This window comes from Raphanus sativus, chromosome 8 (genome assembly GCF_000801105.2).
Source record: "Raphanus sativus cultivar WK10039 chromosome 8, ASM80110v3, whole genome shotgun sequence".
Lineage (NCBI taxonomy): Eukaryota > Viridiplantae > Streptophyta > Magnoliopsida > Brassicales > Brassicaceae > Raphanus > Raphanus sativus.
In genome coordinates, this window is record NC_079518.1 from 9621266 (window position 1) to 9645984 (window position 24719).

Sequence of the window (24719 nt, forward strand, 5' to 3'; positions counted from 1 at the left end):
CACTAGACGATCCCACACCACACTTCGCCTCGCTGCCACCGGCTCACCGTAAACACAAGACATGAAAAAGGATGACGCTCCAAGCATAATTTTGAGGTCAATAATTCTCTTGTCACTAGATAACACTGTAACTTGATAAGTATCCTTCCACATAATGGTCAAACCTCCACTTAACCCCTCTGGTTCCACTGTGAAGATGTGATCGTAACCCAACTGCTTCTTCAAACCGAACATATAATCAAACTTTTGTTTAGTCTCACTCAAAAACACAAAATCCGGGTAATGTTTCCTGCGAAGTGCCCGGAGAAACCGAACTGTCTCAGTGCTCCCTGCACCTTGACAGTTCCATGAGAGAATGCTCATTGGGGTTGCAGCGGCTTCAATACGGAAGCCACCGAAGGGTCTGAGAGTTTCATGTTCTTGTTTTCTGAAGATAACGGAGCACCAGACTTCCGTTTTGAGCTTACAGAAGGCTCCGTGTGGCCAGGAGGGGATGGAGTTGAGGTGAGTTTCAACTCTTTGCCAGTAGCTCTCCTCTTCCAAGCCTGAGGCCTTTTTCTTGAAGTTTTGTTTGAACCGTTGTTGCCAATGACTCGCCCTTTCGTAGAAGGGCCTAACTGAAAACCCGAAAGAGCCAAAGGCGCTGAAGAAACAGAGTGTATAGAACCAGTGTCGTCATCACTCTTCTCTCCTTCAGGTGGGAGTAAAGCCAAAGCTTGACGCGAGCTTCCACCCTGCTGAGCTTCCAAAAGTGCTGTGTAAGAGAGCATTGGACCCTTTCCTTTGTCAAGCTCCTTCGTGATGCGTTGAATGTTAGCAGCAGATGCTGCCTTATCCTCTGCAATCCCTTGTCTCACACGCTCAATTCTCGCCATACGTTCAGTAGGATCAGCGTGAGAGATATAGAGCATTGCCATGTTACGTTCTTCTCCTGATAACTCGGGAAAAAGCACCGGAAACCTCTGAGGATCACTACGCTGGTCCGCAATCAACGGCTCTCTAAGATCGGCCCTTGGAGGGTCCACTGTCTTTTGCCTAACCACAGTGCTCTTCTTGCGTAAAGTGCACTTCACATTTTCGTGTGTGAGCCTTAGGCAATGGTAGCAGCATTTGTGGAGCTTCTCATACTCATACGTAATAGTAACCGTTCCTCCTTCAACGCTAAGTTTGCGAGCAGCCTTTGCAGGATTGTTAGCATCAAACAGGACCAAAGCCCTGACATAATCCTTTGTGTGAGACACCTTAGGATCATACTCCACCTTTTCAGCTAATCCAACTTCACCAGCAAGCTTAAACATCGTCTCCACTGTGAAGAAATTCGCAGGAATATTTCTCATACGGATCCAAATCTTCATCGTCTGTAGGTAATCCGCAGGAGGATTGGCTGTCCAGCGCTCCAAAATCATTGTCCAATAGTTGTAGGACCACGGTCTGTCCTTCAGCACCGTCTCCAGATCCTCCTCACGCTGGAACACAAACTGGAATCTGTCTCGAGACAACGCGATACCGCGCACTCTGCCAAACACCCTCCACGCAGTCGGCATGAAGTCTATCATCTTTGCCATAGTTTGGCAATCGGGATTGAGAAGTCTTCCCATCAAACTCCTCTCGTTCTCCTCATAGATTCTGAATCTCGGGCTGTCAGGCAAGGTTAGAGGCTCTTCCTCTTCAAGAGACATCGATTGAATCGCCTTCTGCAACAAATCAGCCATATCTTCTCGACTGTTGTTTCTTCCGGTGCCGGTAAAGATTTGAAGTTGCACAGTTTGCGGAGAGAATTCTAGCAAGCTTGGCGTGGTTTTGAAAGTAATCACCCAAAATTGCGTTAAACCCTTTGACGAAGCCATCGAAAAAGGAAATTCTTGGAGAGAATGCTAAGACAAAAGGAAAGTCTTTGAAACGGGAGGGATCCGAGAGAGGATTTCCAATAAAATTAAGGAAAGTAATGAATGAGAATTGGAGAAGAATTTTGGGAATAAATGGAAGATTGAAACTTTCCAAAATAAAGATACCGTAGCCGAAGCCGGCAATAGAAATCCACTCACAACGAGGGAAGGAGAGGTTTTTTAAAAAAGGCAATAAACTCCAACGGGAGTTAGCCGGAAATCGCCAAAAGAGAGAGAATCAGCTTCCGAAGACTTCTACTGATCAATTTGAGAATCTTTTTTCTTTTCATTAAATCTTAGTATTAAGTGTATAGTTTTTGTGATTAATCCTTATTCTTAACTTTCAAGTTTCAATCAATCAAAATTTAATAAATACAAATACTAAAAATTGCATTGAAAAAAACAAAAATACATCATTTTGAAACAATTTTTTTTCTCTAAAACATAGATTAATTTGAAATAGATCGAGTATTAAGCTTCTTCTAGTTCTACTGTTTGTGAGCAATAAACCATCAAATTGATATACCGTCTCCATTTTATTCTAGTGTGTTATAAGTTTATACACAGAGAGTTAAAAATATATTTAATTTTGTATATTTTCAAAATAAAAATATCATTACCTATACACCAAACTATATTTCAACAAATAGAAAAATAAATTGGAGAATCTTGTTGATAAATTTTGCGTTAAAATCATAAAACGATACTTATTTTGAAACATAAATTTTGCTTTAAAACTATAATTAAATTAAAATGAGGGAATATGTTTTTTTAAATATGGATTTATAATTCTGTTCGAAATTTGAATAATATGAGTTTGTATTGTTGCTGACAAAAAAAAAATTGTACTGTATAGTACATATTAGTTTATGAAAAATTGTCTAATGATTTTTGTTACATCACATTAAAGCATCAATGAAAATTTCAATCGAACCACGAAACTGAAGGGATTTTCCGAAACCTAATTTATGAGAAATTAAGTAAAACTGTAATGGTAAAAAATTGATAAAAGAGTATAGTTTGGTATAGGAAATACAAATATGAAAATTTGGTATAAAATTATTGGCTAGACTAGATCCAATAAAAGCCCAATAAGTAGCTTTCTTCCGGGTGCTTCTTGCGTTGCATCTTACTTCCACTTCGGAGAATCAGTCAGTCGTTCGGTAACTGAGTTTTACGTCTGAAGTTGCTCGCAATATTTCCTTTTTTTTTTTAATCATTTCTGAAACTTTATGTGAATTGATCGGATGCAGTAACTTTTAAAAGGTGAAGACTTTGATTTGTTTTTTAACGATTGAGATCCACTGACGTTTGTGTAATTTGATGTTTTTTAACTATCGGGTCTCTCAGGTTCTGTTCAAAGTTGAGATTCATTGCGGAAGCCTTCACTCGCCGCCGCCGTTGCCACTGACTGGTGAGCCCTTCTATGCTTCTCTTCTGTAGTTCTCGAGCGTCTCGTTGTTTACGCTTATAGCTTTAATCGATTAGGAATTTTCAATGTATGCTGGGAGATGCAACTTTTAGGTTTATAGTTTGTAGTTCGAAAAGCTCATGTTTTGAACTATTATTTTAGGTACAGAGGACAAGAGAAGGGAGTGATGGTGTTGGTGTCTAATTCTAGTCACCAAAACAAGGAAATACATATCAGAAGGAGAATCTCTGAGATGTATACTTCTTCTTCTTTTTTTTCTTGTTGGCATATCATGCTTGCCTCTGCATATAGAATCTCCAGATGAATCTATTTAGCATTGATCAGTACGATATCTAATAGGATCTTTGGCATGAGTGAGTGATAGGCTCTTCATCGATTATGCATTTGTTAGCAGAATATGCTCTGGTGAGATTGATTCACATGAAATAATGTGATGTGATATAATTTGTTTAATGCAGATACAATAAAAGGGAAGAGGATTTTGCATCACTTAAGGACTACAATGACTACTTGGAAGAAGTGGAGTGCATGGGTTTTGTCTCTCACTTGTTACCCTTACGTTCTCTGTATTTATTATGTGTGATCATGAGAGACCAATGTATATCTTCCATTTGTTACAGTATTCGATCTGGTAGATGGAATCAATGTTGAGGCGATTGAAGAGAAGATCAAAAAGTACTCTCAAGAGAATGCTGAACAGATTATGATTAACCGTGCCCGCAAGGTAATTCATTTTCTTCCTGCCAATAGATAGATAGCACTTGCGTTTCTTATATTGGTTAGGTAAGTAATCAGATGGAACATGCAGAACTACAGTGTTCTTGCAGCAATTCTATTTTAAGCTTTTTGTCATTGTAAGAAAAGCTGTGCAAAATGGAAATATAGTCTTGTTTTCTCATTTTCTGTTCTACAGTCTCAGCCTAACTCTGCTTGTTTGTTTATTTGGTGTATTGTTCTCAATTTGTTCTACTACAGGCTGAAGATTTAACTGCAGCCTTGGCGGCTTGCAAGGCCCAACAACCACAAACTGATGCTGACACGGTAAATAGAGTTTTGCTTTTTTTTTTCCATATATCAACAATAAGCTGTGAACATTTCTGACAAAGGAGCTGAAATCTTTTCTTTTATTGTTTAGTCGTCAAACAATGGGAGTACGTCTGGAGCTGCATACAGCCAGGCTCCAAGACCAACGGGAATGGGACCACAGCCTGTACCTATAGGAGGAGGAGCAGATCATCAACGTTACTCTATGGAAGACGAAGCGATGATGAGGCTCAAAGCAGAGAGAGCTCCACGGGCTGGAGGATTTTCTTTGGAGATAAGCAAGAAGAGGGCTTTGGAAGAAGCTTTTGCAAGCATTTGGGTCTGATTCCTCGAGAGAGAGACTTTACTTCTATATTCAAGACAGTGAGATATTGACTGTTGAGCTTTGAGTATCGAAGTAACTAGAGTTTCCATTATTGACTCAGTTCATTGTGTTACTCGTGCGTTGCTTTTCTTTGTATAGTTGACAAGACTCGGTTATAAACATCAAGGAAACAAAACTTTCCTCATAATGGTTGGTCCGACCCAATTTGAACCATGGCTCAGTGGTGTAGTGGGGAAGTGATGTTACTATTCAGCTATTAAGCCAGGTTTGAGTTTAGAGCATTACAGTAGCACAGCTTGAGAGTTGCAGTGACACTAATGCCGTCAAGTTCGTTGTAAAGGGAAACTGCAAGGAGTTTTACAGTTTGATTCTTTAGAGTAGTTATAGGAATGTAGTAGGCCTTTCAGTTAATGAAAGAAACATTTGGGGCTTTTAAGAAACTTCTTAGAAATATAAGATGTTTTCTGTAAATTTTGAGGACAATGCCAAATCCTTTTTTGACTCCTACAAAATCTCCCGCCTTAATTTCCCTCCATGCTTTTTGGTTTTCTCTTACCAAACTAAAAAAGTTAACAGACTTCCTCGTCCTCTCTTGACTTCACGTGTGTGAACATGTTAGATCTAGGCGACATGTCTTTGTCGGCATCCGTGTCTCTCACTTGCTGCCCTGCTTCTTTTCTTCCGGCGGCATCAGGACCGGAACTAGCCAAACCGATCGATTCCCCGGAGAACATAGCCGGAGACTGCAATCAAGAACCTATACCGATGATTCCACCGGCGGAGGAGGTCAGAGTCATCACTGCTACTCCTACCGTGAAACAAGATCCGTCTGAAAAAGGCAAGAAAGGGTTGGTTCTTGAAGATCATGTGAAGGATTGGGTGAAGAGAAGAATTGATTCCGGAGACTCGGAGCCGAGATGTGTGCTCCCTTTTTTCGTTGGAGCTAAGAGAATGGTATTATCTGTTTATTTAGCTATCAAAGTGTTTAACTTTCACTTTCAAGATTGTTGATACGATGACTATGTGTGGGTTTGGTGTCAGGTTGACTGTCTTGTTTGCCGTAAACTAGTGCATCCTGGAGAAGAAGTGTTGTGCTCTGTTCGTGGTTGTCAAGGGGTCTATCACTTGCTCTGTGCCAAAGAAAGTCTCGGTTTTAATAGTCTTGGGAAGTTTAGGTGCCCTCAACATGTAAGATTTGTATTAGATTGATGTATATTCAAATAAGCATATGATAGTTCATGTGGAAATATACTCATGAAATGAATTAGATGCTTAATTGTTAGTTCTGTTAGTGAAGAACTGGTGAGTTAGTTAGGGGAATGAACTGGATTAGTTTGACTCGTGCAGTCATCTAATAGGATGTGCAATGTGCAGGAATGCTTTGTTTGCAAACAAAGAACTCAATGGCGGTGTGTAAAGTGCCCAATGGCGGCTCACGACAAGCACGCTCCATGGCCAAAAGAGATACTTCACCTGAAAGACCAACCAGGAAGAGCTGTCTGTTGGAGGCATTCAACTGACTGGCGGCAAGACACAAAGGTCTATTCTCCAGTTTCTTGCTTTAATTTTGATAATCATGTATAATTTAAAGTACAAGCTGCATTCTCATACTGATGCACTTACAGAACTGATAAAATATAATGTTCGTTGAGCAGAGCGGAGTTGCACAAAGCGAGATAGAGGTCAGTGTTTTCTTTGATCCTGCTACCGATGTGACTATTGTAGACTGGAAAGCTGGATATTGTTTTTTTTTTTCTTACACAGTTTCAAGAGCTAGGCAAGTAATTTTACTTTACTTTCAAATTTAGGAAGTGTTTTCCCAGCTGCCTTTACCATATGTAGAAGAGGAGTTCAAGATTGACTTGACATGGAAAGATTCTGTTGCGAAAGATGATCTGCCTCCTTATGTGCACATCAGACGTAGTATCCTTTAAAGTTTCTATACACAAAACTTTCTTCCAATTCAGTACATAGTTCTCATTTTTTCACCACTGAGGTGTGACTTTTTCTTGACCAAGTTAAGATATTTACCTTGTGAAGAAGAAACGTGATAATGCTAATGATGGTGTTGGGTGCACTAACTGTGGCCCTACTTGCTGTAGAAGCTGTGTCTGCAGGTATTTTCTCATTGACTAAACTAACCTCTTCTCTGTCGAAAATAAATGAAACTTTGCTTTAATGGTTTCTGTTTTTGAAACCAAAACTCTTTCAGGGTTCAGTGTGTAAGTTGTTCAAAGCGATGTGGGTGCCCTGAAACTTGTGGAAACAGACCATTCCGCAAGGATAAGAAGATCAAAGTTGTTAAGGTAAACTGTCCTGATTCCTGCACTATGCAACCTCTTGTCCTGACATTTCATGTTGTTGTTTCTTACAGACCAAACTTTGCGGTTGGGGAGTAGAGGCAGGAGAATCCATTAACAAAGAGGACTTCATTGTTGAATACATCGGTGAAGGTAAGCTGATAAGTTGATTGTGTATGTGAGCCTCTTATGCTTGTGGTGGAAAAGATAGAGAGTGGTTTTTTAGTGACTACGTTCACTCTATGTACAGTGATTAGTGATGCTCAGTGTGAGCAAAGGCTTTGGGATATGAAGCACAAAGGAATGAAAGACTTTTACATGTGTGAGATTCAAAAGGACTTCACAATTGATGCCACCTTCAAAGGAAACGCTTCTCGCTTTCTAAATCACAGCTGCAACCCAAACTGTGTTTTGGAGAAGTGGTAAAGCATATATTACAATCATATTAATATGTTTATGCTTAAGATAGAGAAACTAAGTCAGTCTAATTCTTGGTTTAATACAACAACAGGCAAGTTGAAGGTGAGACCCGTGTAGGTGTCTTTGCAGCTCGTCAAATAGAAGCAGGAGAGCCACTTACTTATGATTACAGGTCAGCTCTTGTACCATTGGTGATGGCTGATGAGCATAAGCAATCTGTGATTCTGATGTATTGGGGTTTTTTTTTTGCAGATTTGTGCAGTTTGGTCCTGAAGTAAAGTGTAACTGTGGTTCTGAAAACTGTCAAGGTTATCTTGGGACAAAGAGGAAAGAACCAAACTGTTTGGTTGTATCTTGGGGAGCAAAACGCAGAAGAGTGTCTCACCGACCGTTAGTCCATAAGTTGCAGCAAGATTAGCTTCAACAAACCCTTGGGAATATCTCTAAACAATGCGCTTCAATAGCTTGTCTGTTTGTAATCATGTAGTAACCTCTGAAGAGTTTTATCACTGTTAACTTCATTTTTCTTACACAAACGACTCTAATGAGCAAAACAAAAACCTGATTCTTTATGGTTATAGTTTGTCTTGTGTGATTGATAAAACCATTTTTGCTTGATTGTAACTGAAGCTTGGAGCCTCATAACAATGCCAAGATCATCGTCTAGCTGTTAGCAACTAAAATGGACCGGTTATGCTTTTAAAGATATGTGACTGAAGAATCTTTTTTGGGCTGGGCCTTTACACCTTTACTTGATGGATGCTCAACCTGTGATTTAACTTCTGTTTTCTCAGATATATAAGTTCATGCATTGGCTGCCTCCTCCTGTAGTTGTAGTTACGAGGAAACTCATCAGAATCTCACATAAAACTTACAACTAGTTTTGTCACATGAAACCAATAGGAACTGATCAACAGTATACAGTCTCAACATTTGAAAAAAGAAAAAAAAAGTTCACATGCAAGCCTAAACCCATTATATAAGCAGCCCATAGGCAGCTTCCTTCAAAGCCACATTCACTAGATTCAAACTAAAAATGGCGATAAGTTCTCGTGTTTTTACCGGTATAGTAATGATCCTTGTCATATCAGGAGAACTAATAGTTCCAGGGAAAGGGACGTGCCAAGGAGACATTGAAGGTCTGATGAGAGAATGTGCGGTCTATGTCCAGCGTCCAGGTCCAAAGGTGAACCCGTCAGCAGGGTGTTGCAGCGTCGTCAAGAGATCAGACGTAGGTTGCGCATGTGGTCGTATCACAGCCTCAGTTCAGAAAATGATAGACATGGATAAGGTTGTTCATGTTACTGCCTTTTGTGGGAAACCTCTCTCTCATGGTACCAAGTGTGGAAGTAAGTCTATTACTAGTTAAGAAGCTTCATACTTTTTTTCTATAATATAAACCCAAACATAAACATTCCCAGATTCTAATGTATCGATGTTCCTTATGTGGCAGGTTACGTAGTACCATGAGACTTGTGACCAGAAGTTAGCCAAGGGTTTGTGGAATAAATTGTTTGTGCTTGAATCCTTTGCTAGTGCCCACTTAAATCTACTCTTTGTAATCTCTGCTATATTCAATAAACCATGATCTGGATTAGATAACTAACACTGGATCCAGAGTATCAACCAAATTGTTAAAACATCATATGACATGTGGCATCACCACAATGGTTTTTAGATTTTAGAGAAATATGTTGGTATATTTAAATATATACTATATTTTTCATTAAACTAACCATAAAATTAATCATTAATATACAAATACTAGGTGATTTTCCATGCTCATGCATGGGTATAAGTATTTATAAAATAAATATACTATAATAGTTGATTGTTATATACTTTAATTTTAAATTAATTTATAATTTTATGCATAATTTAAAATAATAATATTACATTACTTTGTTTACGTATGATTTTACATATGTTATATCTAGTCGATTTAGTTATCATTTAAGTATATTAGATTGCATTTATTTTTCTGAATTCAACTATAATATTTTTAATTCTAAATATATTAAAATTTTGATTAATTTTTTTATTTGCATTTAGGTTGGTTGTTGTCTTCCTTAATTTTAATATAATTTATTATTTTAGAATATAAGGTTGATTAGTTTATGTTACTTAATTATTTTTTGTAATCATCTAAGAAATCAGATAGATATATCAAAATATTTCTATTACTTTGAAAATATATATTTTGTATTGTTTAATTCATTAAGGTTATCAATGTATTCAACCATCGTTAGAGTTAACGTGAGCGCGACACATAAGAAACTGATTTCTCAAATAATATTATAGAGATACTCTTCTTTCTTTAAAAACTATGAAATTATCTAATACGATTAAAATATATAAGGCAATTAATGTTTTTGAATTGTAAAGATTTTATAATAATTTATGTATATTATATCATTTTGTTTATTTTTCTATCCCTTATAAATGATCTGAGAAGCTTTACAAAATCGAGTTATGACATGTATTATCACCACAACGATTTTTAAACTTTAGAGAAATATGTTGGTCCATTTAAACATATACTATATTTTTCATTTAAAAAAACCATAAAATCAATTATTAATGTATAAAAATACTCTTAAAAGTCTCACACTAAAGTCTCATCAACTATAAATTACTAAAACTCTTAAAAGTCTCACACTAAAAAATCTTTGATCAGTGATTTAATTTTTCTTGTTATAAAAAGATCATAAACTATATGAATATAAAATCTCATTTAATATATATTAATTTTGTTTAAACTAAAATATACACCACATCAGTATTTTAATTTTGAATTTTGAATTTTGGAATTTGCATTAAATTTTGTTAAAAAATTATAAATTTATAAAAAAATATTAAAAGCAGAGGCTGAAACAACAAAAATTGATGATGCGAAGGATGCTAAGACTGAAGAAAAGCTTATGACAACTGGGAGATACCTCGGGCCAGAGGCGGTGTCCAATAGATATTTTCCTAGAAGATGTTCTCTCAGTAAAGTTTGGACGCACAAGCTTATCACCGTGGGAGACATCTACAACAACTTCTTATACCAATATAAATGGAGATTTAGCTTCTAGGATTTTTGAAACATTTTCTGTGCAGAATGAACTTTTGACATTAACCATTTTTTTCATTCACAAAATTTTTTTTATCAGATTTTTTCATTTCGTTCCACTGAAAAGTTCGTACAATAAACTATTGCTAGTACCAAGTAAGTACATAACTTTGATTATTGTACCGGGTTATTCTTGCTAAATGGTCAACAATTACAATAAGACTACTAGGAACTTGATGGAACCTAAAATTGTTTTACAAGCTATGCTTAGAACTTCTCTAATGATGGAAGTTGCATCATTGATGTGTGCCTCATGTATTCTTCCATCTCGACTCATGCTCTAAGCTTTTAAAAAATTCTCCAATCACCTAGAAATGTAACCCTTTGATATGCAAGCCGATTCACTTGTTGTACTGCTAACAACAAGGCCATAGCTTCTGCTACCGGAGAGGAATTGGCAGGTTCAATTGTAGAATTCTTTTGAAATCTAGGAATACCTTCTTTGTTGATTAAATACCACCTTATTCCAATTTGATCAACTGGTGATTTTCAAAATGCATTTATAATACAATAGAAATATGTTTCTTGTGGGAGAATCTCGAGAATTGTGCTTGGTAAAGAGACAATATGAACCTGATTTCTAGTTGTTTAATAGGACATGGTGCTTGTGTTGTGAACTGCTGCGTCATCAAAGAGTTTTTGTCTAAGATTGCTGCACTGATGACTTGAGTTTTATGGTCTCTTCTACTAAATGCTTAGTCGTAAGTATAAAACTGGTGAATAGGTAGGGGAATGAACTTGATTAGTTGGAGTCTGCAGTATATATAATTCACAGTCATCTAATAGGATGCAATGTGGAGGAGTGCTTTGTCTGCAAACAAAGAACTCAACGGCCGTGTCTAAAGTGCCCAATGGCAGCTCACAATAAGCATATGCTCGGCCAAAAGAGATACTTCACATGAAAAACCAACCAGGAAGAGCAATCTGTTGCGGAGTTGTCCAGACCAGTCTGTTGCAGAGTTGTTAAGAGATCAGACAATAAGTTGCCCACGTGACAGTAAGTCCAGAAAATGATAAACATGGATAAGGTTGTCCATGTCACTGCCTTTTGTGGGAAACCTCTCGCTCATGGTACCAAGTGTGGAAGTAAGTCTATTGCTAGTTAAGAAGCTTCATACTCTCTTTTTGAATATAAATACAAACATTGCAAGATTCTAATGTGCTGATGTTCCTTATGTGACAGGTTACCTTGTACCATGAGACTTGTGACCAGACCTTAGCCAAGGGCTCGTGGAATTAATTGTTTGTGTTTGGAGCCTTCACTAGTGCCCACTTAAATCTACTCTTTGTAGTCTCTACTATATTTTGAATAGACCAATCTGGATTAGATAAACAACAACGGATCCAGGGTACCAACCATATTGTTAGAACCTTACATACTAATATAGCCAAATCTTTAACCAGTTTTATCTATTGATCGCTACAACGTGACTGATTTGGTTCTACCATCGATAAGATCGGCTGAATAACAAGAAACTAAGTAAGTAGCATAAATCAATAACTTCTGAATACAAGTCTATGAAGTAATAAACGTTTGAATCATAATTAAACACTCCCATCTCAAGGAACCAAAACAAAATTTTCATGTAAACCAGATACTCTAAAACTATTTACCTAATTGAGATGTTGCTCACCTTCAAAGTTTTTTATAATGAGAACAATGTTACTCTCCTTTCCCCGACCATGTAAATAGATTTTCTTTTGACTCTCTTACACTTGTTTGTAGAACAGAACATAAGCTTGGTCGTGCAAAACCTGTTTTGTCCCTATGGCAGTCACAGATGCATCATCAAACCTAAGCCATTGATTGTTCTTTCTTCGTGCGTCTGTGGTGTAGTGCCCTTTCGAGGGATCCCTTCCGTGGTGGGTAATAGTTGCCACAAGTTCATACTTTAAACCCTAAAAGAAGAAACCTGAGTAAGTAATAATAATAGTTCAAAATCATAGAGAGAGAGACAGTTTTGTTTTCAACTTTATACCCCGTTGGAAGGAGAAACAAGAAGGTAGCGGCCTAGGTTGAGCTCGAGGGGAAAGTGAACAGGTTTATGGAGCTTAGTACTCCCTTGTGTTCCATAGCTAAAACGCATTAGGTGCAGTATCATTATCTTTGAGAGTTTCTGTATCTTTATCGACTTTCTAGCACTCACTACACCTGCCTGAAACAAAGCAAATAGGCCCCAATTATTAAAAAGGATACTATAAGGAACCTTAAGAGAAAAAAAAAATAGTTTTACCTTCCCAGTAACCGAGGCTCGGTATCCTTCAAGATCTTCTGGCGCAGAAAACAAATGCAATGCGTCTTCTATTGTACTCACTGCTTCCGGGTGAATATCAAGGTGAAGTAAGAGATATGGCTGCACAGTAGCAGAATCTTTGTTCCCTGTTTCCATCCATAAACGACACATTTAAAGTAAGTCCCTGATGAAAGCAGAAAATTTATCAAAGAATGTCAAATACCTTTTGCCTTCACTACGCTTCTTAGCTGCCCACCGAATATATCACTGAGCTCGGAAGGAACGAAGCTTTGAGTTCTTGTCACAGCAGATTTGTTTTTGGGTCCAACTGTTTCCCATTCATCATCATCGTTGGCAGAAGAAACAAGAGATGACTTCGAAGCAGTGAGTTTGGGGGACTCTTTCCTGAGTTTCAGCAGCTCATCGTGCATCTGGTCCATTATAAAGCTCAAAAATTCCTGAGCATCTTCCTGCCTGGTCAACACAAGTACACAATTTGTTAGAATTGAAACAAGTTAATCAGACTGTAACAAAGTCACACAAACCTTGGCCGGCCAGACATGTTGTTGAGTACATCTGGAGTAAAGTTTCTAAGGACTCCTTCAAACATGGAAGGTGTGAAAGGTCTACCAGACTCAACAACGGCAACATTATTTCTGAAGCTTGAGCTGCTTGGTACATCTAATTCAGATATGAACTCAGAAAATGCAGCTAAGGTTGGAGAATCAGCCTGAGAACACAGAACATGAACAATCACCGATAAGACAACAAAGATAAGAAGTTAGAATTAAAACATAGAGAAAGAAAAAAGAACCTTTGGAATATCTTGGAGTTGTATTCCCTGGAGGAGCTGCACGAAAGGAGAACAGGAGAGTAAAGCCTGAAGTGTCGCGTTGAGAAAGCACAAGTTTCCAGCGTTTATTAATCCTCTTGGTGTAAAATCTTTCATGGCCGGAACAGATTCAGTAGGAGCCATCTGGTTACTCTTTTTTGGTATGGTGGTGCCAGATGAAGAATCATTTGAGAAAACATCGGTGTCCAGGGCTTGGAATTTTGAGCTAGAAGCTATACACAAAGAATCACTTTCAGCATCTGACACACATAGCTTCTCCAAACCAATAGGATCTGCTGCCACACCATTGTTGAGAGGTGGTTTTCTTTCAGAGACCTCTTTAATAATTCCATTTTCTTCCACATTCTCTCCTGAAGAATGTTTCCCAGAGAGTGTTGCAGCATTATCATTGATCTTATTATCAGAGCTGGAGGGTCTAGAAGCATCGAGTCTCTTTTGAGATTCAGCAGACTGAAAACTTGTATCTTCCTTAAGAGAGCTGGAGGGTCGAGATTTAAGTGCCCGATCGGCCTGACCCTTCTTTAACTCGCCATTAGCGCTGTTAACAGGAAAAATTTCGGTAACAGGATTAAAGGAGCCAAATTGTATACTCCCGGCAGACTTTTCTTTAGGTTTCTGAGGAGCGTTAATGGGTTTCTGCTCAAGTAATGACCTTGTTTCATGTTCTGTAAAGGATCCAAACACAAATACCTGCCATGAACAAAATAAATATAGTAAGTTTCAGTATCTTTTTTTTGTCAACAATATAAGAGCTCCAGAACGACCCTGAACACCAGATTTGTAGCTCTCTATCTATATGAATAGCAAGTGTGCAGTTAGAGGAAAGAGTAATAAATGGCTTCAACAACACTAACTAGACAAATTTAAGAATCAATCTGAAGATATTTATAGTCTCTGGGCATACACATTGCCTCAGAGAACAATTATAATTATAAGCAAAGTATCAAGGAACATGATCAAAGTAAAGCTAACAACTTTTTAATATCACCTTTCAGATTATCAAAGCAAAGATATTAAAAGGTACTAGCTTTTGCCTGTTTAAAAGTTTACAGCTTTTGTCGGAACGGATCAAACGACAATAACAGAAACTCAGTTTCAATGTGTGAACTCCAGATGAAACTAAGCAAACAAAGCTAAGAGAGAACATGTAGGAAAGTTACCTTCTTGTTGCTCATATTTGGCTAACGGAGAAGAAGTTGAAGAGCTCAAAAGACGTAATCTGATTAAGAGAGAGAGATCCAACGGAAAGGGAGTGAAAGAAGTATGAGAAAATCTAGGGTTTGAGACCCATGATGAAAGTCAGCAACTTGAGAAGACATGAAAGGGGAAGAGGCGAGGAAGAAAGGAAGCCCCTTTCTCGGTTATTCTCTGCAACTTCGAAATGTGGAATCATCCGAATTTGAAGGAGGAGAAGAGAGACAGATCTTTTTTGGGACAGAAAAAATAGGGTTCTTTCCCTCTTTTTTTTCTTGTCGGATAGTTTTGAGAGGAGGGAGGAGTCGAGGACGGAGCTTTGCCAAACGCGTCGTCGCGTCTTTAACAGTAACCATCTCGGTTCGATTGTTAGTTTAGTTCGGTTAAATATTAAATCGTGGTTTAACAATAAAAACTCCGGTTTGGTCTGAAGGTTCTTTAAATTGTACTATGGTGGTGCAAAGACTTTACCTATATGATCAAACCAAACTTATCATAACACCTCTAGTTTGGTACAGTATGGTGTGACTTCTTGCAACACTCACCATTTAACTGTAGTGGTTAAAAATATATTTGTCTTTACAGCAACTCTCATGTCTCGGGTTCGAAGCCTTTCTTACAGTTTTTATTTTTCTGACAACTGATTTTGTTCTTGTTAAAGAGAGTGTATATAACATGAAGCTCACGGATTTTCCGGCAATAAAAACAATATTATATAACTCGATCTTACAGGACAAAAGCATAGTGCAACCACTGTTTCCGCTAATCTTTATTTGTGAATTCTTCTGAAACAAAAAAAAACAAACCGTATCAAGGAAAAACTGAGCCAGTTCCAGTAGAAACGAGGTAGCTAAAGGCAAACCACGTTCATATCTTAGAAGCCTAGTAGTTACCACTAACTACCAAGAAACGTGAACTCACTTTCAAAGAATTGGCATCAGCAACAACAAAAAAAGTAGCAATTCTTCTCTCTAAGCAACTAGCTCAGCCTCTGATTGCTCTTTATCAGCCGCTGCCTTGGAAGGCTTATGGACAATCTTCGGTTCTGGTTTCTCAATTCCTTGTATGTCGGTTATTCTCAACTTTGTTAATTCCTGGACATAAAGCGTTAAACAATCAAAACATATTTCATGAACAGAGCTCGAAGAAAGGTAACTGCAAAGGTGGAATGGGAACACAGAAGGGAGTTGAGAACTGTACCTGTCGATGTCCTGTGGTTCTTCTGTAATTCTTCCTTCGTTTCTTTTTGAAAATGAGCACTTTTTCATCCAGTGCCTGTCACTCAACACAAAGGTATTCAAACTAGTTAGGCCCAAAAACAACTATTATGCACGAGTAAATCCTTTTACGCATCTCCCCTATTATACAAAATCAATACATTCAGGAAACACTGATCTAACAACTCGTCGTCATCAGTAGCTGATTTAGTTTCTCTCATCGATCACCAGATTCAACAAGCACGAAAGTAAAATGTTTCTTGACTACTTACACCTATCAACAATTAATCTTTTTTCTCTCTTTCTTTTATGCACATAGCTTCACTAGTATTGCATAATAACACCAATCAGGACAAAAAGAGACTCTACTTACATGCTCTTCCACAACAGCATGAACAGTGGCATCAGGCAAGATAGGCCTCCCAATAATCGTCTGGCTTGCCGAGCCCATTAGAAGCACCTTGGTCAGTACCAACTGCCAAAGAGACACACATAAAGAGACAAGCTTTAACAAGAATTATACACATCATTATCAAATAAAGAAGAAGAGGAGGAGAGAAGCTAAGCATACCTTATCATTGATGTCACAGAACTTCAACTTCTCAGTGAAAATGGAGTCTCCGTTGCTTACTTTGAACTGATGCGAACCAATCTACACGAGATCTCGATAAAAAAAAAAAAACCATTCAGCATCAGCAGCAAAAGTGTTGTAATGAAACTAGGAGTTTTCACGAAACCTGAACAACGGCAAACACAGGCTCATAGGGTTTGAACAATCTCTCCGAAGGTTTGAGAGGACCCATCACCTTGTACCCTATCTCCGCCGCCGCCTCTACTTTCTCCGCCGGTGAATACTCCCTTTCTACTACTTCCATCTCCCCCGAATCCTCGTAGTCCTCCTCATCATCATCACCGTCGCTGCTTTCATCAGTGTCGTTTGTTTTCGAAGAGAAATGTCGACCTTGGGAGCGACAATACAATGGGAGATCCCTAGCGAGAGATCGATTCTGAGATGGGATCCCATGAGTAATGCTGCTGGTTCCTGGAAGCTCTAATCGATGAAATGAAGAGAACAGGCGCGTTTGGTTGATCGAGTGAGCCGCCGTCGTGGCGCGGCGGCTTAGCTCGCGGAGGCATCGAAGGCTCGCCATCGGAGAGCAACGAGTATAACTTAGGGTTTTACCGAGACTCGTGAGAGGGGTTTTTGATGTCGTCGGATTTGGAGAGTCTACTCGATTGAAAGCTTCTGCAGACCTTCTGTACCAGACAGAGGCATATGCACTCGGATAGTTTTACAGTAGGTAGGCCTCCGCGTTTGTTCCTGTAACCGAGTCCATAATTTGGATCCGGTCTGAACCGCTTTTTAAATAAAAAAATATTCTTGGATGAAGTCTAATGGGTCATGGCTAAATATTTTAGATAACAAATATCTGAAAGCTAAAGTTATTAATTTTTCTTACTAATTTTAATATTTATAACATTTACCAAAAAATTATAGAACTTCAGTGGAACTTAAATCCAATAAAAAAGAAAACTGATCAAAATGTGACTGATTCAAAACAAGTTACAAGACTAAAATTCTAACCATTACTATAACTCTATAAGTAATAACTAATAGATATATATTCATGGGTTTTGTTTTTATTATATAACAAGAACAAGGAGACGTCCATGAACTCTAACTCAGACATACATACATATAAGGGATCAGCATTGCTTTATTTCGAACCCAATGCTCAACAAAGTCCGAGCCGATTCCATCACTTTCTCTCCACCAACAACATCCACTGCTTCACTGCTCTGCTTCTCACTTCCTCCTCGCACAGAGCACTGCCCTGAGGTGGGGATATTCACCTGATCCTCTGATCTGGTTCTCATCGATGTTGGTGCAACTGCAGTCACGAGCTCTGAGCTAGGAGGACCATGTCGTTTCTTTGGCACCGGCATGTCGTGGTTATGTACACCCTTGTACGTGATTACAACAGCTGTTCTGTTATCTACTGCTGTTTCAATATGTTTACGGACAGTACAACCAGCAGAAGTACACCGGTAGTAGTTCCTGATATGTTTTCAACACAATACATCAAATCAAACATGTATAGAGAAACATATTGGAAAGAAATGAGTAATGCGTTTTGGCTTATACCTCGGATTTGGATTCCCCTTCACCATTTTCTGCCCATATTTGCGCCATCTGTATCCGTCACCAGAGATACCAACATCACCAGCTGCGTGTACTACGAATCTCTGTTTCTTTCCAGGCTTAAAGACAGGGTCTGAACTTTGTGAGTTACTCTTTTTCAGTCTGAAACACAAGAGAGAGAGAAAAGAAAAAAATATGTTAGTTTTATCACTCAATGTGAAGAAGGGTAAAAACATTATACAGAACTTGCCTCCGCTTTGGCTCTGGTTCCTCCATAGCTTCGTTCTCACAGTTTCTCTTCCCTTCAACGACTGCTAGTGATGACTCGCATATGTTTTCTTTAGTTGAAGCGGACAGAGCTGAACAGCTACGGACTCCTGTATTATCTTCCGTCACAGGTGAAATAACTGGTGCAGCAGCTCTAGTCTCTCTTGGGGAGAAACTATTGTTCCGGAGAGGTTCATGACTATGCGAACCTTTGTTAACAATCTCTATCACGTTTCCTGAATCGTTGGAGCATTCGATTTTCTTCGCGCAACAATCAGAATGCGTACACCTATAGTAGCTCCGTGAGCCCTTGGGACTCTTAACCTGCTTCTGCCCATATTTTCTCCAATGGTAACCATCACGTGCCGGTGTCCTCAGAACCGGAGAAACCGACAAGTTGCTAACCACCCGAGAACCAGATCTTTGCTCTTGTTTATACGGAGCTGAAACCAGTGATACACCATGTGCAGCTGAAGGATTCGAAGATATACAAGTAGATGTTTCTACCTCACGGTTCTCTACCGGCGCAATTGCAGTTACATCAGTTTCCGTGCCGCTAGCCTTCTCCTCCTGCCAATGTTCCACAGAAAAAGAAAAAAATCAAATGACAAGCCTTTAAGTGCGCTCAAAACGCCTGATTCAGACTGATCTTGGCCAAAAGATAAACCACTATGATTACTACTACTCTTCCCATGTACTAGTCTAACCACTTAACGGGTACCTGACCAATTATTAAAGAAATAAACGTTCCTTCTTCTAGTTCATAAGAAACCAATAGTCTCAGACTTTGCCTAGTAAAAAGTAAACAGTCATACAAACTATAATTATACAAGTTAATTTGATCCCTTGTTTACAAACCGTAGGCCATAACATCAAGTACACTAAAGTGGATGTAGATTTGGCAACTTTAAGATATAAAATGAGAGAATCTAACTTCGTTAGTGTTCAGAATTCAGCTAGGAAATGAGACCAAAAGATTCAGTCCGAAGAAGAGTATCCAGAAACTCACCTTGGCATCTTCACGATTTGGTTCCACTGACGAGTTTTCTCGAGCACCACCTAGTGAACTCAAAACACCATTTCATTAACAATTTAAACACCAACAAAAAGAATCTGCCAGGGGGATAAACCGTTACCTTCGTCATGATCCTTAGCTAGGGTTTCTCGCACCTGTAGACCTTCCATATCCGTAAGTGATTCTTCGCCTCTGCGTTGACTCAATTCGTCATCGTCATCGTCACCGTGACACAGCTCCTTCTCCGGTTCCACTTTCTCGGTCTTTTCTGTCTCCGTCGCCGCGTAAACATCGGCTTCGTCGCTGCCCTTGTCTTCCATGGACGATTCTCTCTGTCCTTTGTTCTGTCTACTCCAGGCCTGTCTGTCTCAGTGGGTTTGTGGGAGAGAGTAATAAAAGAAACAGAGGAACAGATTCTGTAAGGCAACAAAGTTAGCCGCTTTCCGACCGATCACAAAACGCTGCGTTTTCATCGTTAAGCTTTGGCTCTTAAGCAAAGTCTTTTTTAACCAACTCCGTTAATTTCTCCATCAAATCATTGACGTGTTCTGTTTAATTAGTGATTTTTGAATGTTTATCTATCGTAGTAAAACAAAAACATTATGTTGGATTCTAATCTTCTGGACATTATTTAGAAAGTGACTTTTTGAATTTTGATTTATGTAATATTACCACATTCATTTTCATTTAAAAAGTTCATATATGCATATGTCGGATTACCTGGTAGAGCACATGATTCAAAGGTTTTGACTCATTGTGCAAAGAATGAGGCTTCTTTCCCACATCCTCCTTCTGGAAAGTATTACCTAGTTGATTCCGGATACTCGACCAATTAAACATAATATTCTTATGGATGTAAATATATTTAAACTACATTTTATTTATTTAAAATACAGTTTTACAAATTTTTAAAAATAAAATAAATGAAAAAGTCGCAGCGTCAACGAAACGAACAACCCAAAACAGCGTCATGCGTCGGCGTCCTACGGCTGCGTCAATTTCCTGCGTCTTCGAAACGAACAACAATCGGCGTCAGCGTCAGCGTCGACGTCAGCGTCGGCGGCAACCAAACGAACATCAGATAAACGAGTTTGACGCAGTTGCTGACGCCGACGCCGACGCCGACGCTGAAACCGGCGGCAACCAAACGAACAAGCCTTAACTAGAAAGGCTTATTTATCTTTGATTCCTACAAAGCGGCGCAGGACGCCGACGCATGACTATTCATATTTTATTTTTAAAAATTTGTAAAACTGTATTTTAAATAAATAAAATGTAGTTTAAATATATTTACATCCATAAGAATATTATGTTTAATTGGTCGAGTATCCGGAATCAACTAGGTAGTACTTTCCAGGAGGAGGATGTGGGAAAGAAGCCTCATTCCTTGCACAATGAGTCAAAACCTTTGAATCATGTGCTCTACCAGGTACTCCGACATATGCATATATGAACTTCATATCGAAGTTACACCAGCACAGTCAACTAAAGGAAACGACAGCAAATCAAATTAGTTTGAACAGAAAGCGACTCTGCTAACAGATAAGAACACTGATTTTTTTTTAAATAATTAAACCACTTTGTGAAACCAATCTAAACCCTCTCTTCTTCCACTAAGATCACTAAGAGTTCGCATACAACCATCTCAATAAGCAAGCAGTAAAGACAATCCAGTTTCCAAGACTTATATCACAAATGATAACAAGAGTAAAGAGACAACCATTACCAAACAAAGAAACTCAGAACCAAGTAGAGAATCCGGTTTCAGTGAACACACAAAACTAGAGAGCCCATTACAGAACCAAATGCAAGTGATCAAAACATCTAATGGAGATAACCTGAGAGAAGGAGAGAAGGTCGAGAGCTTGAGAGAGGTGGAGAGCGAGCTTGAGATGCGTTGGAGATGGAGAGAGAGCCTGAACAAAACACAAACAAACAACACATGTTACATGTTATACAAAACGAAAGTTATACAAAACAAGACACAGATTACATGTAACTCACAACACAAAATCATGCAAAGAACCACTATGGGGTAACTTTATATGACATCAGACAGATATGGAGGAGATGGTTCTACTTTAAAAAAAAAGTGACACAGAGAAGGAACAAAGGTAACTAGGTAAGCTTCAAAGACTTACAGGTTTTGAGTTGCTAACCTTTGAAAGTTTTCCCTGTGCTGCAAGCCTCCTCAGTCTTGAACTAAAGACTCTTCTGAAATTTGGCGGCACTTGGCTGCTCTTTCCACAGAAAATCACAAGGTCTATTAAGGTTGCAGCCACTAGGGTTAAAAAGAAAAACAGAGAGTCATCCCAACTTAAAGTAAAATCAAGATAACTATAACATTTCTTCAGATAGGCATAGTGGACAGCTTCATTACAACTATAATCATACCATTAAACGTCAAACTACAGATGATTAGCAGTACAACTATAACAATTCCAGTGTATATAGTCAGAAGCTTAGACAAGAAAGTGTAGATGTTCAGATGTGCCTAACACATTGTTGCTTACAGTATGGATTAGTGATTCTTCCTACCTCATGACAAACCAAGCACTATTATACCAAATGGTTTCAGTATTACGAAATGAGTCACTTGACATGAACAAACACGAAGGTAATGTCAACAGAAAAAAAAATAGCCTCAGGAGGAGTTTCAAACACAGAGAGAAAAACTCAGAAGTTCTGAGGAAGAGCTCACATACAAAGACACAATGGAAACAGAGGATTATCAAAAAAAGATGTGTGAAGCTAGCTAGAAACAAGAACTCGTGACCTCATCTTGCAACAAAACAAGCCTAATGGTGGTGAAGCAAATATAAACCAGAAACGTAGTGGTACCTCTATATGATCATCAAACAGAGAACTTTCAACAAAATCAGAACGTTCTGTAATCTTACCAAAACAAAGAAGAGAGGGTGTGCGTCTGAGATCGGGAGAGAGAGCGAGCGTTGCGTTGGAGGAGAAAAAGCCCTGGGTTTTCGTCAGAAGAGAGAGAGAGCTCGAGCTGCGGCAAAGAAGAGAGAAACCTATGTTACACAAACACAAACACAAACACAAACACAAGTACTTATAAATACAGTTTGGGATTGAAACCAAATAACAAGTACTTATAGAGGAGCCTTACGAGAGAGTGAGAAACAGAGGAGAGATGGGTTTGCTTCGAGAAAGCTATGGAGAAGCCTGAGAGAGCCTGAGACAAAGCAAACACACATGTAAGTTTCTCTGTTCCATTACAAAAGCATCAGTAAAGCATCAACATCAGACACAAACCCATCTCAAAGACACATACTTTGTATCAGACACATTACAATCCGAGAACATACCTCAACAAGAAAAGGAAGTGATGGGTTTGGTCGAGCTCGAGATGGGTATGGAGAAGAAAGAGCTTGAGATGAGATGAGCTGGGAGATGGGTAGATCAAGAGAGAGAGCTCTGCAATAGATAGATCGAGAGAGAGAGCTCGGAGTTCGTCGGAGATCGAGAGAGAGAGAGCTCGGAGTTCACCGGAGATCGAGAGAGAGAGGTTGAGATGTCGGAGATTGAGAGAGAGAGAGAGCTCTGCGAGATGGATCCAGAGAGAGAGAGAGAGCTCTGCGAGACGAGATGGATCGAGAGAGAGCTCGGAGTTCGCCGGAGATCGAGAGAGAGAGCTTGAGATGTCGCAGTTCGCCGGAGATCGAGAGAGAGAGAGCTCGGAGTTCGTCGGAGATCGAAAGGTGTTCGTCAGAGATCTCTGCGTCGAGTTGCGTCAATGGAAGTTGGAGAGGCGTCAAGCGTCGACTGCGTCAAATATCTTAGGTTTTTTGGGTAATTAGTAAATTAGGTTAAGGGTAATATGGTAATTAGGTTAGGTTGACGCAGCAAATAAGTCGCGACCGCGGGATTTTCTCGGCGTCTGACGCAGGTGCTGGCGTTTAGACGCAGACGCAGCCGTACGTACCGGCGTCGATGAAACGACAAGCTTTGTGCGAGAATCATTGCCGCTGACGCTGACGCCGGACCTGCGGCAACCAAACGAACACGCGTTATGTTGGATTCTAATCTTCTGGACATTATTTAGAAAGTGACTTTTTGAATTTTGATTATGTAATATTACCACATTCATTTTCATTTAAATGAAAATTAAGAGTTTATGGCGCAGATATAATTTTTTAAAAATATATTATTGTTTTTATATAAATAATTTTTTTCAATCAGCTTTTATATTTTAATTTAATTATTTAGAAAATAAGACTATAATGTAATTGTTTTTGGTTTGATTTATTCAAATTTAACTTTAAATTTTATTTTATTTTATTTAAATTTAAGAAAGTTATTTTAACAATAGCATTTTCCTCACTACTGTCCATTCCCCTCCCAGTATCAAAGACTGAAATCCGATCACCAGAAACATCCACACTGCAAAAACAATCACATGAATTTAAGTATCACACTCAATTTTGTTGTCTAATGACAAGTACAAACCTGATCAGCCTTCGCTCTCCAAGGGAACAAGACCACACAGCTTGCAAAGAATTATCCTGTGGTATAAACAACATGAGCACTCGAGTTCCACATCAGGAATAAATGAGAATCTAGCACAGTCATACCCTAATTTCATCAACAGATCAAAGAGAAATAATGTAAAAATAGGAAAAGATATTGTCATCGGTTTATAACACGACACAAAATGTCCACTTTGAACAAACATATGAATTTTACATACTGAAACACTTACTATTAGGATCAGCAAGAGCTGTCTCAAAGCTATAGTTTTCAGGTAAACAATACCAGAATTTTGAACCGAACAGATGAATCAAAGAGTATTTTCCATATCCTAATCCAAGGACACCGGTTCCTTGTTGTGGTTTACCGTAGTTCTTTGGTTGTGGCCATGAGAATTACGGTAAACCATTACAAGGAACCGGTGTCCTTGGATTAGTATATGGAAAATACTCCTTGTTTCATCGGTTCGGTTCAAAATTCTCGTATTGTTTCTTAGATGATCCTTCATACCTTAACGATGTCTTCGGTTCAAGTTCTTTCTCCGCGTGTGATCTTGAGAATAGATTTGGTTCGGTGAATGTGCTTGAGAACCAGAGCAAGTGTTGCTGACGAAAGACGATATATTGTTGGTGACATCAACATATCGTCTTCTTGTCTTTATCATCGTCTTATGTTTCTCTAGCTCCGTTGTTCTTTCGTCAGCAACACTTGCTCTGGTTCTCAAGCTCATTCACCCGAACCAAATCTATTCTCAAAAACATCCACATGCGGAGAAAGAACTTGAGA

The 24719-nt window shown here is 38.7% G+C and overlaps 7 protein-coding genes across 13 annotated transcripts; 3 read left to right on the forward strand and 4 right to left on the reverse strand.

Annotated features, from left to right (window-relative positions):
- Positions 1–359: 359 nt before the first annotated feature.
- Positions 360–1847, reverse strand: LOC108831668 (uncharacterized). Its single transcript, XM_018605190.2, has one exon. It carries the CDS (start codon positions 1845–1847, stop codon positions 360–362), a length of 1488 nt encoding a protein of 495 aa, XP_018460692.2.
- A 1389-nt stretch (positions 1848–3236) lies between these two features.
- LOC108831673 (uncharacterized) lies at positions 3237–4871 on the forward strand. Its single transcript, XM_018605196.2, has 6 exons — positions 3237–3300; positions 3460–3552; positions 3777–3850; positions 3939–4042; positions 4294–4359; positions 4454–4871. Exons 2-6 carry the CDS (start codon positions 3485–3487, stop codon positions 4685–4687), a joined length of 546 nt encoding a protein of 181 aa, XP_018460698.1. The 5' UTR covers positions 3237–3300; positions 3460–3484; the 3' UTR covers positions 4688–4871.
- A 372-nt stretch (positions 4872–5243) lies between these two features.
- On the forward strand, positions 5244–7985 carry LOC108820756 (histone-lysine N-methyltransferase ASHR3). Its single transcript, XM_018593763.2, has 11 exons — positions 5244–5641; positions 5729–5875; positions 6062–6226; positions 6343–6369; positions 6496–6610; positions 6711–6804; positions 6900–6993; positions 7062–7140; positions 7238–7409; positions 7499–7579; positions 7660–7985. The coding sequence occupies exons 1-11, from the start codon at positions 5300–5302 to the stop codon at positions 7823–7825; spliced, it is 1482 nt and encodes a 493-aa protein (XP_018449265.2). The 5' UTR covers positions 5244–5299; the 3' UTR covers positions 7826–7985.
- A 458-nt stretch (positions 7986–8443) lies between these two features.
- On the forward strand, positions 8444–8877 carry LOC108831669 (uncharacterized). Its single transcript, XM_018605191.1, has 2 exons — positions 8444–8756; positions 8861–8877. The coding sequence occupies exons 1-2, from the start codon at positions 8444–8446 to the stop codon at positions 8875–8877; spliced, it is 330 nt and encodes a 109-aa protein (XP_018460693.1).
- A 3111-nt stretch (positions 8878–11988) lies between these two features.
- LOC108831666 (ubiquitin carboxyl-terminal hydrolase 24) lies at positions 11989–15040 on the reverse strand. The gene is made up of 7 exons (XM_018605184.2): positions 14770–15040; positions 13571–14299; positions 13302–13486; positions 12980–13230; positions 12757–12902; positions 12502–12678; positions 11989–12421 (listed from the first exon to the last, which is right to left on the reverse strand). Exons 1-7 carry the CDS (start codon positions 14782–14784, stop codon positions 12233–12235), a joined length of 1692 nt encoding a protein of 563 aa, XP_018460686.1. The 5' UTR covers positions 14785–15040; the 3' UTR covers positions 11989–12232.
- A 505-nt stretch (positions 15041–15545) lies between these two features.
- Positions 15546–17332, reverse strand: LOC108831670 (50S ribosomal protein L21, mitochondrial). 3 transcript variants are annotated; one of them, XR_008937996.1, is made up of 6 exons: positions 16758–17331; positions 16592–16672; positions 16394–16495; positions 16004–16078; positions 15725–15897; positions 15546–15588 (listed from the first exon to the last, which is right to left on the reverse strand). XR_008937996.1 is itself a non-coding variant. In XM_056993059.1 (5 exons), exons 1-5 carry the CDS (start codon positions 17169–17171, stop codon positions 15775–15777), a joined length of 795 nt encoding a protein of 264 aa, XP_056849039.1. In that variant the 5' UTR covers positions 17172–17331; the 3' UTR covers positions 15546–15774. The 3 variants fall into 3 exon arrangements, 2 of the variants coding, with proteins under 2 accessions (XP_056849039.1, XP_056849040.1); XM_056993059.1 differs by having other exon boundaries at positions 15546–15897; XM_056993060.1 differs by lacking the exon at positions 15546–15588 and having other exon boundaries at positions 15845–15897; positions 15960–16078; positions 16758–17332.
- Positions 17333–17508: 176 nt separating this feature from the next.
- LOC108831667 (probable WRKY transcription factor 32) lies at positions 17509–23421 on the reverse strand. 5 transcript variants are annotated; one of them, XM_056992500.1, is made up of 10 exons: positions 22772–23421; positions 22573–22638; positions 22346–22474; positions 21605–21680; positions 21284–21361; positions 19567–19808; positions 19440–19489; positions 18414–19000; positions 18167–18325; positions 17509–18079 (listed from the first exon to the last, which is right to left on the reverse strand). In XM_056992500.1, the coding sequence occupies exons 6-10, from the start codon at positions 19763–19765 to the stop codon at positions 17728–17730; spliced, it is 1347 nt and encodes a 448-aa protein (XP_056848480.1). In that variant the 5' UTR covers positions 19766–19808; positions 21284–21361; positions 21605–21680; positions 22346–22474; positions 22573–22638; positions 22772–23421; the 3' UTR covers positions 17509–17727. The 5 variants fall into 5 exon arrangements, with proteins under 5 accessions (XP_056848480.1, XP_056848479.1, XP_056848478.1 ...); XM_056992499.1 differs by having other exon boundaries at positions 21587–21680; XM_056992498.1 differs by having other exon boundaries at positions 19567–19993; positions 22772–23420.
- Between the last annotated feature and the right edge of the window lie 1298 nt (positions 23422–24719).

Excerpts from the sequence above, each read along its gene's own strand:
- LOC108831668 (XM_018605190.2), bottom strand. The coding sequence starts at position 1,847 with ATGGCTTCGTCAAAGGGTTTAACGCAATTTTGGGTGATTACTTTCAAA.
- LOC108831673 (XM_018605196.2), top strand. The coding sequence starts at position 3,485 with ATGGTGTTGGTGTCTAATTCTAGTCACCAAAACAAGGAAATACATATC. Across the intron at positions 3,553-3,776 it reads AGAAGGAGAATCTCTGAGAT|ATACAATAAAAGGGAAGAGG; the intron begins GTATACTTCTTC and ends TGTTTAATGCAG. Across the intron at positions 4,043-4,293 it reads TGATTAACCGTGCCCGCAAG|GCTGAAGATTTAACTGCAGC; the intron begins GTAATTCATTTT and ends GTTCTACTACAG.
- LOC108820756 (XM_018593763.2), top strand. The coding sequence starts at position 5,300 with ATGTTAGATCTAGGCGACATGTCTTTGTCGGCATCCGTGTCTCTCACT. Across the intron at positions 6,805-6,899 it reads TGTAGAAGCTGTGTCTGCAG|GGTTCAGTGTGTAAGTTGTT; the intron begins GTATTTTCTCAT and ends AAACTCTTTCAG. Across the intron at positions 7,410-7,498 it reads AACTGTGTTTTGGAGAAGTG|GCAAGTTGAAGGTGAGACCC; the intron begins GTAAAGCATATA and ends ATACAACAACAG.
- LOC108831669 (XM_018605191.1), top strand. The coding sequence starts at position 8,444 with ATGGCGATAAGTTCTCGTGTTTTTACCGGTATAGTAATGATCCTTGTC.
- LOC108831666 (XM_018605184.2), bottom strand. Across the intron at positions 12,903-12,979 it reads AAGCGTAGTGAAGGCAAAAG|GGAACAAAGATTCTGCTACT; the intron begins GTATTTGACATT and ends GGATGGAAACAG. Across the intron at positions 12,679-12,756 it reads GAGCCTCGGTTACTGGGAAG|GCAGGTGTAGTGAGTGCTAG; the intron begins GTAAAACTATTT and ends GCTTTGTTTCAG.
- LOC108831670 (XM_056993059.1), bottom strand. The coding sequence starts at position 17,171 with ATGGCGAGCCTTCGATGCCTCCGCGAGCTAAGCCGCCGCGCCACGACG. Across the intron at positions 16,673-16,757 it reads CTGTGTTTGCCGTTGTTCAG|ATTGGTTCGCATCAGTTCAA; the intron begins GTTTCGTGAAAA and ends GATCTCGTGTAG. Across the intron at positions 15,898-16,003 it reads GAACCACAGGACATCGACAG|GAATTAACAAAGTTGAGAAT; the intron begins GTACAGTTCTCA and ends CTTTATGTCCAG.
- LOC108831667 (XM_056992500.1), bottom strand. The coding sequence starts at position 19,765 with ATGGAAGACAAGGGCAGCGACGAAGCCGATGTTTACGCGGCGACGGAG. Across the intron at positions 19,001-19,439 it reads CAAATCGTGAAGATGCCAAG|GAGGAGAAGGCTAGCGGCAC; the intron begins GTGAGTTTCTGG and ends GAACATTGGCAG. Across the intron at positions 18,326-18,413 it reads GAACCAGAGCCAAAGCGGAG|ACTGAAAAAGAGTAACTCAC; the intron begins GCAAGTTCTGTA and ends CTTGTGTTTCAG.